This window comes from Triturus cristatus, chromosome 3_2, assembly GCF_964204655.1.
Source record: "Triturus cristatus chromosome 3_2, aTriCri1.1, whole genome shotgun sequence".
Classification (NCBI taxonomy): Eukaryota; Metazoa; Chordata; class Amphibia; order Caudata; family Salamandridae; genus Triturus; species Triturus cristatus.
The window spans coordinates 954961735-954974183 of NC_140584.1; the positions used below are offsets into that span (position 1 = coordinate 954961735).

The window sequence follows — 12449 nt, forward strand, 5'->3', positions numbered from 1 at the left end:
TCAAGCCAATGGGTGAACGAGGATGGCCGAAGAAAGACAGTGTTTGAAGGTGTTGGATCCAAAGCAAACTATCTATATTGTAAGCAACTAGTCTGTATGACAGCTGCACTGTCTAAACCAAGACCTAAAAAGGCCTCAGTCAGTGTTGCTGCTGTGAAAAACACAAAGCAAGTAATCCAAAAGATAAGAGGCCAGGGTATGTGATTATTTTACAAACATCCACTTTTTCAACAGTCAGATGTATTTTAATTTGTGTAAGATCATTATTCCGCACTATGCTATGAATAGGAGTTGTGAGAGTTGAACAATTTAGGAATGTGAATGTGTGTGAATTAATCATGGAGTAAATAGATAACTCATAGTTTTACTTATGACATTAATTTTCAAGGAGGGGTAAAGCATTTCTGATGTATATGCATAAAAGATGGAGACTAAAGAACGTCTACGACGTTGCAGCAGACAGAACATAAGGAGACTATATGGGTCTCTTTTTCTTTATTGCTTCCCATATTACTGCTTATTTGTACACTTTCACACATCATGTTCTTTGTCTATCACAGACAAACAACAGAGAAGTCACCCCTTCTTCCGAAACTGCCGTCTGCACTCCATTTATTACTTTCACTTTGAAAAACCACTTTCTTAGTTAAAGCACACTTCAATGAGTTGCACATCCAGACAGCAGAAACATGCAACTGGAATGGAGCACACAGCCAGAGCCCTGCTCCCATACTTATGCATTGACAACATAAAGGGTGTTTTCATAGTGGGTATGCCTGTTCACAGGTTCACCAACTCATTGACAAACAAGCCGCCCACGGCTAAGATGTGTGAATAAGAAACCAGTGGGTGTTCATTTACTACCGCCTAAAGCAGGGCTGCACAAGGCAGATGTTTTTGATATACATGCGTGTTGGAATTCTACACAGTTGTGCAATGCTGATTCTGTCTGACTTCAGGCCCACAGCAGAATGTTGTACCCTGTCGAAAAACGTTGACTTTGGCGTTTTTCAAAATTAGTAAGCAACAATAATTATATTCCTGAATAATTGTGAACCACATGTATATTGCAAAGAGATAACACACAATTCATAGCTCACACATACGTTTTCCAAAACGTCCTGGAAATGTTTGCATATATTTTCATTACAAAAAGAATGCCATGCACCATTTCCCCAGCGGTGTCCTAAGTAACCTTCTTAAAGGATGGCTGAAGAGATCTTTTTCAGAGACTAAGAACCTTTTCCCAAGCATGTCATGATGGACATTCTCCAATGAAGTATGAACAGCCTTTCTTAAATATATGGCCTGGTAAGTCTGCATAGATCCAGTGGACAATTCATTTAAAATGTGCCTTAATGCCATTTATGTGGCAATCGTTCCCATTGATGCCATAAGCAATATTCTGTATGGGTGTTTTAAGAGCTCTTTTCCAGGGATGCCCTTGTAGAAAATTGCCCAGAATATCAGTGAACAAACTTACAAAGACCCTCGCATCTGCACGGGGCATCGCCATTACTCCTATCTAGCTAGAATATACTTACCCATCAAAACACCTTTATCCAGCTCTCTAAGGTTAACACAGAGTCTTATTGTTATTGTAGGTTTGCATAATACAAACACCAGTGCAACCCATTACCTAGCCTTCACCTCTTCAGTCAAACTCTCAATTAATAATTTCCACAATCCCCTCTAAAGCCACTCAGAATGTTACATATTTAATGTACCACTAGCATCGTATCTCAAACCAACCTGATACAATGTACAAACACTTAAAAAGTAACATAATCCCATCAAACCAAATCTCGGTAACACCAGTTATCACTACCCTGTTTAGAAATTTCAGTGAACAGATTAGAGCAGCTTGGGTTCGCTACTGGAATCCAGCCTGATGTCCCAAATCTTTCAGTGAGGTGACCACAGAACTTCATCACCATCTCAGTAATATACACTCTTTCACCATTGCTCTTCCCTCTACACACTAACTTCATCTCCGAAGTGCCTTTTTAAAAGAAAAGGCTATTTTCCATACCCTCTCAATGTAATACAGGACGCTGCCAATGCTACAGTCCCTCTAAAAAGATCCCCTAAGGTTCTGGGATAGAGATGTGAGTTTGGAGAATAGTCCATCGTCATATTTACATTAATTTCTCTCACACACATGGAGTATTCCTATGACCACTATTGTCCCCCTCACAAACTTGCAACACAACATCTTGCATAGTTGTTCAAGTTCATTGTCATTATGTGGCTCTTCTTTGGCACAAAATTAAGACATATGGACTTTCATTTTACATTGCCTTCATTCAATTCTTATGGTGGGTCAACATTCAAAACTCACAAAATGTTAGCCACTACCACGTCTATTACATGCTTTCATGTCTTCCAATCTTTACACTCAATCCCCTGCCTTCACTTCCAGTTAACCCAGCGTGATGGGAGCCCAATTTATGGTCAAACTTACCCACCAACGCTCCGTTGCACCCATCGTATCCACTTTAATGGATTTTACTTCTATTTCAATTCATACACGCCATAGTGTTCTCTACTCTTTAAGTTGCAACAACTAACACTTCTGGGGACAGGGGCTGGCCTATGACTATAATTCAATTCAACCTTTTGGGTGCAAACAACAGAGCACAAACTGATACCTCAACGTTTCATCCGACATGGTACTGAAGCTAAAAGTCATGGTCAACCTGTTCAGTGATCTTATATGAGACTCCATGTTCTAAAGCTCTTCTTGCATGTCGTCCGAAATTATGTTTTGCAGAACTATGCTAACTTTGAGAAAATAGTTAGCATCCAACTTTTAATATACACCTCATTTTCTTTGGCCTCATTCTCATCTTTGTCATTTGGCCCTAGAAAGAGTGAACATAAGACTTTCCTCTTCTCCATCCTTGCATTAGTTTCATAACCCCAGTTAGAATATGTTGGAAAATCTTGTCCTCATTTCATAGAGGGTTTCCCTCAAAAAGCAAAAAATACAGACGTGCTGGTACATTCTGTATACCGGTACTCAGATAGACACCTGATATCCCTGGGGTCTGAAGCAGCAGCTGTGTGCCTATCCCAATCCCACTGTAAAGTCTAAAGTCTACAATGCTAACTATAATTCCAGCAGCCTGGTAACATATGCTGTCCTGCAGGTACCTAACACAAGTGCATGCTCCTTCACAGATTTGAACTCAATTAAGTCCCAAAAATTGGTTAGTTAACAGCATAGAAGAGAAATTCTTCAGTCACGATTTACTAAATAATTCAGGCGCAAGACTACAGGAAATTACTACTGAGAAATCCTGCTACAGATACTCAATTTCTTCATTGCCAAGCACAGCCAGATGGGAATGCACTTATTCACCTTAGCGTTCTTGTTGAACGACTGCTTTTGTTACCCACCAATCCAAATGTCATCCATGCCACCTCTCTTTAGATAAGCATACTTAGGAGACTGTGCTACAAACACTGACCCGCCACGCCTCTGTATCAATCTGCTCTGTACAGTCAGTGTCGCAAATACATGCACAGAGAGGCATGCAAGTCTCAGATGAGTGCAACCTACCGTCCCATCCTGCACCAACAGTGGAATGATGGTTGCACAGCTGCACACCGGTTTTGGGACAGAGACACACTAAACGTGCCACATGCCCTATTCACAGGCAAAGTTCACATGACTATTTACAGGCAAAGTTTACATACCATTGTGGAGGCACATGCTTGTCACGGGAGTTACCTCACAATTGAAATACCACAATAGCTAGCTAGCAGCTGTTCATACCACACTCACCAAACACCTAGAAAGCGGCAATTTTCAGGGTGGGACATGTTTTGCTAATTTTATTTTTACTCTGTGTTGAACCCACTGATGCCCTCAGTGACACCAACCACCACCACAAAAGCATTGTACAGGTATTTCACTTCATATGTTAGCAACTTCAAATGTGGGTATCTGCAGAGCTCTAGGAACCACCTCATCATCACTGTACCGAGAGGCCAATAGAAGAAATAAGGTAAATACGTCCTTTATAGGAATGAACATTTAGCCCTAAAGTTGGTTGATCGGTGTCATGGTGCCTTTCTTCAAATGTACCTCCTACCAACACCAAGGGAATCTTTCCCACACCTAAGGAGTGCTCCAACACCTCCCCTCACCTACCCAGCCACAAACACAGTAAGAATACCACAATGTAGTGAAATGTCTTCGCCAAGGATGCTCTATGCCATCTTCGATAATGCCCTCCAATCAAATTCCCAAAGAGTTGGGTAGTCTTCTCTAGGGGTGTTCTGGCAATCTTCCCCAATTATACAAAGAGATCCTATGGGCCATCTTGTCAAAAACATAACCTAAAGAAATTCTCTAAGAATATTTGTGGCAATCATCTCAATTATAAGGAGACTTCTTTGATGATGGCGCAATGAATTGTCTGGATACTGGCACTTCTCCAATGATGTCTAATGCAGTCTTCTAAAATAACAGTATAGGAGCAATACAAGATTAAAGTTCAAAAGTGTTAGGAAGTGACCTTCAGCGGAGCAGTACCAACTGGTTACCATCAGAAAAGACTGTCCAAAGTAACAATGAAAAAGTAACTTCGGATGTGATTTGAGAAGGCGGGCAGAGAAATACATGGCAATTTTCTCTAACGATACTGTCAAGGCACTTTTCAACAATGTCATAGGCAATGGTATCAAACAATACCTAACAGGCATTACTCTGTGGATTGCCCAGGCAGTCTTGTCAAATCATCCTTTTCCATTGTTATCTTGGGCAATCTTCTGTCATGATATCCAATTAACACTTCCCCAATAATGTTCTCGGCTAACTTCTCCAGTGATACATTTTGCAACTGCAGGGATGTCTTGAGTGACCTTCAAGAGAAATATTCTGAATTTCCACCAGAAAACAAAGTTATTATCTAATGTTCTGCAGGCCTGTTGTAAAATATGCTTGTGACCCCGGCAGTGGCAGGGCCTAAACGATCAATTCTCTAGGTTAATTGCGAATTTAATACTAAAATGTTCTTTTCCAAACAGTGACACATAATCATACTATTTTCCCTCTATTTAACCACACAAAGGTGCAAAGAGCATGTCAAACCACTTAACCCCCATGATTAATTGATCTTCACTTAGAGAGTGACTGATTAAAGGCCCATGGAACATTTCGCTTGAATAAACATGGATAAATATAGATTGATCCATACATCGTGCATATTTTTCAAGTCATTTGGACACTGATCAGAAGCAGATGCTGTTTCACTGTAATATGTGTTCTCTGCCAGTAATGAAAACCTACAAAGAGGGCTTAAGCTTTCCGTCCACATATGCTATGTAAATTATCAAGGCATAAGATCAAAATAGAAGATGGTTGGGGGAGTCGAAGCATAAGTAAGTGAAACCTGCAGCTTGCCCTGCGCAGGATGAACTTTGTTTTACACTTCAGGTGTGTCGGGGTGAACTGTGGTACAACAAACGAGATTGCAACCATTTTCATATTCCAGTGCAAAACGCAGACCCTCAGCCCAAAAGGAAAGGAAACATTAGATAGCAAACCAATTACTACTGCTATGAAAATGCCATGCCCGGTGCTCTGTGAGTTTTAAAGATAGTAAGGGTCGACTAGAATATAAGTGCACCATCAGAGGCAGCCAGAAAGAGCTTATGTGTTCAAAGATACACACTTGTCTCTATAGCCGGTCCACACCCTTCTGCATCAGCTGGAGTGTCCCAGCCTTGGACAAATGGTGGAGTGTAGCACAGACATATTGGCACAATGAATCTGAGAGAGCGAAATATCCCATCCTAAATAAACTTCAAGAGATGCCGGTAATGAGGTAAACTGCTTCAGAGGTTTCCAGTAATTAGACACTCGTTGGAGCTGAACAGCCCAGAACAACACAGGACCACCTGCCAAGGAGACATTCATGCCAGTGGTATCAGAGCACAGAACCAGAACGCGGCTTGTACTCGGAGGACAGAGCAGCCCCTCTCAATGACACCGCTGCCTGTAGCAAGGCAGTCCAAGGCGCCCCTCTACAGTTTACTAAACAGGAACTAATCTGGCTTAAAAGACAAAAGCAACACCCAGAGTTCCGCAAACATGCCAGGGAATTGTACCATTCACTGGTCTTTATATGAACCACTTCTCACTTTTCTGTCACCACAGCAAAAACATTATGGAGAGGGTCCTGACATTTGTGCACCTTTAAGAGGACACTATTTTCATAACAGATGAATTTCTATTTTTCCATCTGTAACATACAGAATTGCTTAAACAAAGCCGTTTGCTTTTTTGGTGCTGCTGCACACACGTACTTTTTTCGTTTTATGAATCCCTATATCCACGCTTTACAAGGCATGCGTGGATTAGCCCTAATTATGTAAAGCGCATAATGCTCCCCCTGTATTGATTTTTTCAAAACTTCGTATTTTTTATATTTATATCTTGTATTCTTTTCACTTCTTTCGTAGACTTCTGGGACGATGTTACATACAAACATCCCCGTCGTCTAGAGTTCATATGGTTCCATTGATCGAGGACTACAAGTTACTGAATTTTGGCGGTTACATTTTTGACGCTGTCCTTGCGCCCAATTGTAAGTCATCTCATATTTTGTTGAGAATACACTTACCATTGTATTAGCTTTTCTCATGATTTTTATTTCTAAAGGTTCATGATTAACTTTAGGTGCCCTATTTCTCTGTCTCTCTCTCCTTTAGAGTCAACTGAATGCTATATTGCCTTTTAATATATTCTACTTAAGGATTGGAAAAATTAACGAGGATTTGACCTAACTTTTTTGGCGTTCTCTTGTGAGTTATATTTGATTTTTCTGGTACATACCGGTGATTTAGCTAATTGCCGTCTTGATTTGTCTCCATTTTTCTAAGTATCATGACTGACCCTAGGTGTTCCACTTTCTTTCTTTCCCCCCCCCCCCTTTTCTCTATTTTAGATTTGATTAAATGACAATTTGCTCCCAACTATATTCAACTTAAGAACTGGAAGAAACTCATGAGGACTCGTCCCTCTATATCCTACGACACGATTTTAGTGGTAGGTTAGGTTTCTCTCACCTTGTTCCTTCTTTTGGTTTCTGTCTATTGGTATCCTTGCTACCTACTTGTGTTTGTTTTTATCTGTTTTGAGTTTGTTAGTTTAAAAATAAAGGCATACCTCTTTGGTCTGGCCCTGTAAATGTGGTAGTACTTTGATTAGACTGTAATGTGATACATTCTTTGGAATGCCTAAAGTTAATTCTCTAGGTGGAAACAAAATGACTATCAGGTTTAAATATACCTCATAATTGAAATCAGTGTTTCTAACCATTAGGAAACAATGTCGTCTTGTCTTGTCATTTCTTTTATGGTGTTTATATTTGTGCACAAGTATTTTTATAATATGTATATGTTTTTTACATGTATGTTATTTATATGTATATATTTTTCTGTTTATTGTTTGACAGCCCTGAAGAAGTCCTGTTTCAGGACGAAACGCGTCGGCTGGTCTGTTTTGTAAAGTCATACAAACTGTTTGCTCATGTCTTTTGAAATTATTATATAATTTGAAAAATAAAATGTTTATAAGGTATGACCTTTGAAGAAAATTCATCAATGACAAAGGACTCCCTTGTCTTCCAATTATCTGTGGTGCACCTCTTGCTTTTTGTAATACACTTGGATTCCTAAGGGAATAGGCATTTCAACAGTGGGTGCCACTGAGTGTGCACACATCTCTCCCTCATATACAGGGTCATTACAGATAGAGTCATAGAAGGTTAGGTGCTGGTCAAGTGAAGGTTCCACTGTTAGCTCTTCTTTCTCAAATCTGCTTAAACAAAGCCGTCCTAGTGATGATGTTCAAATGCTGTTCTAGTTCATAAACTAAGCCAGCCAGACATTAAGTGGTAGTGCTATTCTGTCTGCATAAACCAGGCAGCCTGGAGATGAAATGGCACTGCCATGAAGTGGTGCTACTGTTCTATCTGCATAAAACAGGCAGCCTGGAGACGAAGTGGCATTGTCATGAAGTGGTGCTACTGTTCTACCTGCATAAACCAGGCAGCCTGGAGACGAAGTGGCATTGTCATGAAGTGGTGCAGCTGTACTATTGGCAAAAACCAGGCAGCCTAGAAATTAAGTGGCAAAGCTATGAAGTTGTGGTGCTGTTCTATATGCATAAACCAGGCTGCCTACAGATGAAGTGGTAATGCTATGAAGTGGTTTTGCTCTTCTAGTTTCATAAACCAGGTAGCCTAGAGATGAAGTGGTAGTGGTGCTCTTTCTTGCATAAACCAAGCCAGCCTAAAGAGGAAGTGGTAATGTTATGAAGTGGTGTTGCTCTTCTAGTTTCATAAACCAAGCCAGCCTAGAGAGGAAGTGGTAAAGCTGCTCTATTTGCATTAACCAGACCTGCTTAGAGAAGGAGCAATGTTCCGTTTGCATAAACCAACGTGACAAAAGTCGATCACTCAGGCATCAACTCCAGTATTCCACAGCACAGCCTTAACTACGCTTGGGAGCAGAACATGCTCCACCTCCCAAAGTCTAGAAGAGCTAGTGCTTAATTTGAGATGGCGGTTGCCGGTGGGGGGCCACTGGCGTTCATTTTTGGGGCCGTGTGGCAGCCACCAGCACTTATTTTTCATTATCAGACATTCCCCGAGAGCAAGGGAGGGGAAAACACACAAACGACAAAGTAGAAAGAAGAGAAGACAGAAGCACCGTTGACAAGGGAGAAAGCAGGAGTCAGATAGAGGGACAGGGAGTGTCGGGCAGTGAATTAAAGAGGCATGAGATGGATTCAGGACTACTTGGTATTCAGAGTGGGAACATTTAATAGCATCGGCTGCCTAACTCCGAGTAGTGCTTTGGGCACCGCAGCTCATTATATTACAAATTAAGCACTGACAAGATCCTAACGCTGAAACAGAAACGGCCTGGTCCCCCCATGCAGTACATACCCCACAGACCTTTTTGTTTGCCGATCCCTAAAAGAAGGTTATTGGGGACTGGAATTGTTTGATCTTGGTCAGTTCATCTAGTGACAAATGTACCTAGCAGAAGGGACTGGAAGACCATAGGTCCCAACAAAACTGGAAAATCTTGACCATGCCAAATTGAAACTGGCATAATAGATGTTTTAAATGATGTTTTATTTGGTATGATTCTGACTTTATTTCATAACACAAATAATTCAATCAGCAGTCAAGATTTTCTTGCATACAGTGTCAAAACTGAGTTTGCCCGGGATACCTTTTGACTTTGAAACCTGTGCATTCTCCCCATAGTACTCCCAGGGCACATCCAAAGACATCAGCACTCATGCCAGCGTGAAGCTATTCCTGGTATGAGATCTCAGGCAATAGCACTGGCCCATGGGGCCTGTTGAGACTTAGGCTGGCCAAAATTTAATTTCTTGGGTTTATCACTTCTGCCTTGTGGACAGTGAAATATCTGCCTTATTTAGGGGTCTCCACCACTTTAGTGTATATGGATTAAATCCACTGGAAGATCTTAAGTCAAATGGCTGATTTTGTTAGAAGATTCAATGCACATGGATAGAAGATTCACCCATGCTTGGTGAAGGTGGATAAGCTCAGCCTTAAAGAAAACAAACCCACCCAAGCTCATCCACCTATAGGTAGTGAAATTATATCCAACCACTCTAAGGAAAAAAGATCCAAATCATCTGTAGTGAAATCCCTCTATTCATCTATAGTGAAAATGTATCTATACATCTGCATCTAAATTATTTAAATATTATAAACTTCTCACAGGCGAGATTTCTAGAACAAGTGATAGATCAGGTGCTAAAAAATTCTCCACCGTGGCGAATTCTTCAGCGGAATTAATACCACCATATGATCCTTGAGGCAGCGGGGATTCTACAGGATGATTCTCCACCAGGGAAGAATCTTTCAACAGAGGATTTACCAATGCCTCTACCAATTCAAGGATTTTCTCTTACTACACAACTTTAAATCAGGCCCCAAATGTTGAGTGCTTTCACAGACTGTGCAAGACATGGATCCTGTGAGTGGTTTTTTTTAGTGTAGCTCTACGACTGATATTGTCTTGATGTGTTTTATTATTTACTTCAGTTAGTGATGTGTTCTGTTGCACCTTTAGTGTTATACAACTTTGGCCGACAAAAATGAAAAAAATGACGTTATAAACGCGTGGCTGGACCCCCTTACAAATGAGGAACACCCTTGTGCGCATGTGTGATCTATATTGCATAAGGGGCTGCATAACCCCCTGCAGCCCTCTTGGGTAACCAAATTGCCTCGGGTGGAAAAAAATGGGCGTGAATGCTCGTTCCTTACCGAACATGTTCTCAAATATAGTCACAGAGAGCAAATCAAGAGACTGACTGCTGCTGTCGGTGAAGATGGAGTTCCCTTGGTACAGAATCTGCTAGGTCCTGTTGGCATTGTTTGCAAATCAGGTAAGTCCTATTTCCTAGAGTGGCTGAGAATGTTCTGGTGGTATTGATTCACAGCGATGCACAACTACGCATCCAACCTTACCTTCACCGTGCCCTCCACTTCCACAAACCAGCGCCTCAGCATAGCTTGGATCTGGCCATCCGTCAGCTCGGGGTTAGCACCATGAATTTTCTTCTTCACAACGTCCTCCAACAAGAGCCTCCTCAGCCGCCAATAGAAGAAGGTGCGAGAAGTTTTCCACTCCAAAATATCCTGCAGGGACAGAACAGGACATCACAGGGTGCAAATCACTTAGATGTCTTGTCACAGAAATGCTGAAAACAGGGCTAAAAGTGTTATCTGGCAAGCGTGGAACGAGAGCTCTGCTTTTTGGGGAACTGCTGCCATCCTAAAATGACTATCAACTGATGTCACATATTCCGTCTACATTGCAACTAATAGATTAAGGGCCAGATGTACGACCCTTTTTTGCGGCCGCAAACGGGAGATCCTCCCGTTTGCTGCTGCAAAAAAGGGTAATAGCATGTACAAATTCTATTTTGCGAGTCACTGACTCGCAAAATAGAATTTGCGACTCTCGCTAATAATATTAGGAAGAGGCGTCCCTTCCTAATAGCGAGTCCACATGCTATGTACTAATGTTTTGCAGCTGCAAAACACTCGCAGTTTGCCACCTACTTCAAGTAGGTGGTAAACCACTCGCAAAGGGGAAGGGGTCCCCACGGGACCCTTTCCCCTTTGTGCGTATGTGGGAGAATATATTTTTAAGAGCAGTCAGTGGTCCCAGAGACCACAGCCTACCCTTAAAAAATGAAACCGAAAAGTTTCATTTTTCTTTTTTAAATGCATCACGTTTTCCTTTAAGGAAAACGGGCTGCATTTGAAAACAAGCATTGGCATAGTCAATAGGTCTCGCCTTTGGGACCTTATAAGTGTTTAACCATGCAACAGTTAATGTTGTTGCACCAAGGATATTGTGCTGCATAACTAAATACTTATAAGGTCCCAAAAGCGAGGCCTATTGGGCTATGCCAATGCTTGTTATAAGATGGGGCAACAGCAGCGAAAACACCCCTCTTCACAGAAGACCTCCGAGCTGGCGTCTGGACGGGGCAGGTTTCTTGTGCCGACACCCGAGTTAAACCCCCAAGAAGATGCGGGCACCCTACGCCTTTAGCTCATGGAGCACTGTTAGCTCCCCTTTTAGGTCACGATCAACCATACCTGACTATTTAGTAATAGCCGCGATTCTTAATACAAGGAAGCGGTCCCCCCTTGACAAATTAGAGGGCTAATGGCACCCCTCTAATGTCCCTACATTCGTGCACAGACATCGCTCCCACTACACATCTGGTCCTGATGAAACGTCAGGGATCTTTCAGACCAACATAGGCGTGAAACATGTCGACCTTTTAAAGTTACCGGGGCACATTACGCCTCTGCTGGTAACTCCCAACCTATGGGTTTTTTACCCTGCCAAGGGTACCCCTCCATTAAACTCTTTCTTGGTAACCCTTAAGCAGTTTTAATAAGCACTGCACGCACGATAACGCCCTTCACAGAGGACTTTACCCACATGCACCGATCGGCAGCTCTCTAAAAGATCTCCGCTAAAGAGACCCTTCGGGGGACCCATAGGGCAATGCACCGCCGGCCGGACGAGGAGCAACTGCCCAATGATGATGCATGACATCCTTCGGGGTGTGTGAGGGCAACAAGAGACAATTTTTGTCTTTCCCCACTTTTCTCACAAAGTCCTTGACTTAGTACCCTTTCCTCTAACTCCTTTCCGTCTTTGTCTTTCCGTTTACTGAGGGTCTGACTTTTTGCGACACTCATTTTGGAACAGTGCCCCCCCTTTTGATTATGCAACAGCAGCAAAAACACCCCTTTTCACAGAAGAGAGCTGCATCCTGGGCAGAAACAGTGCAAGCTTCCCTACTTCAGAGGACACTTGTAAAAATGGTGCCCTCAGCAAAAGCTTTTCCCATCACA

At 42.0% G+C, this 12449-nt stretch overlaps 1 protein-coding gene across 5 annotated transcripts in view; it reads right to left on the minus strand.

The window, feature by feature from the left end:
* The window catches only part of ACACA (acetyl-CoA carboxylase alpha), a 938215-nt gene that overhangs the window by 42013 nt on the left and 883753 nt on the right, over nucleotides 1–12449 (minus strand). For all 5 annotated transcript variants that reach the window (XM_085649480.1, XM_085649478.1, XM_085649479.1 and 2 more), the window contains one exon: nucleotides 10536–10706. In XM_085649480.1, the coding sequence (XP_085505606.1) occupies nucleotides 10536–10706 (171 nt within the window). The remainder of the gene's footprint in view (nucleotides 1–10535; nucleotides 10707–12449) is intronic.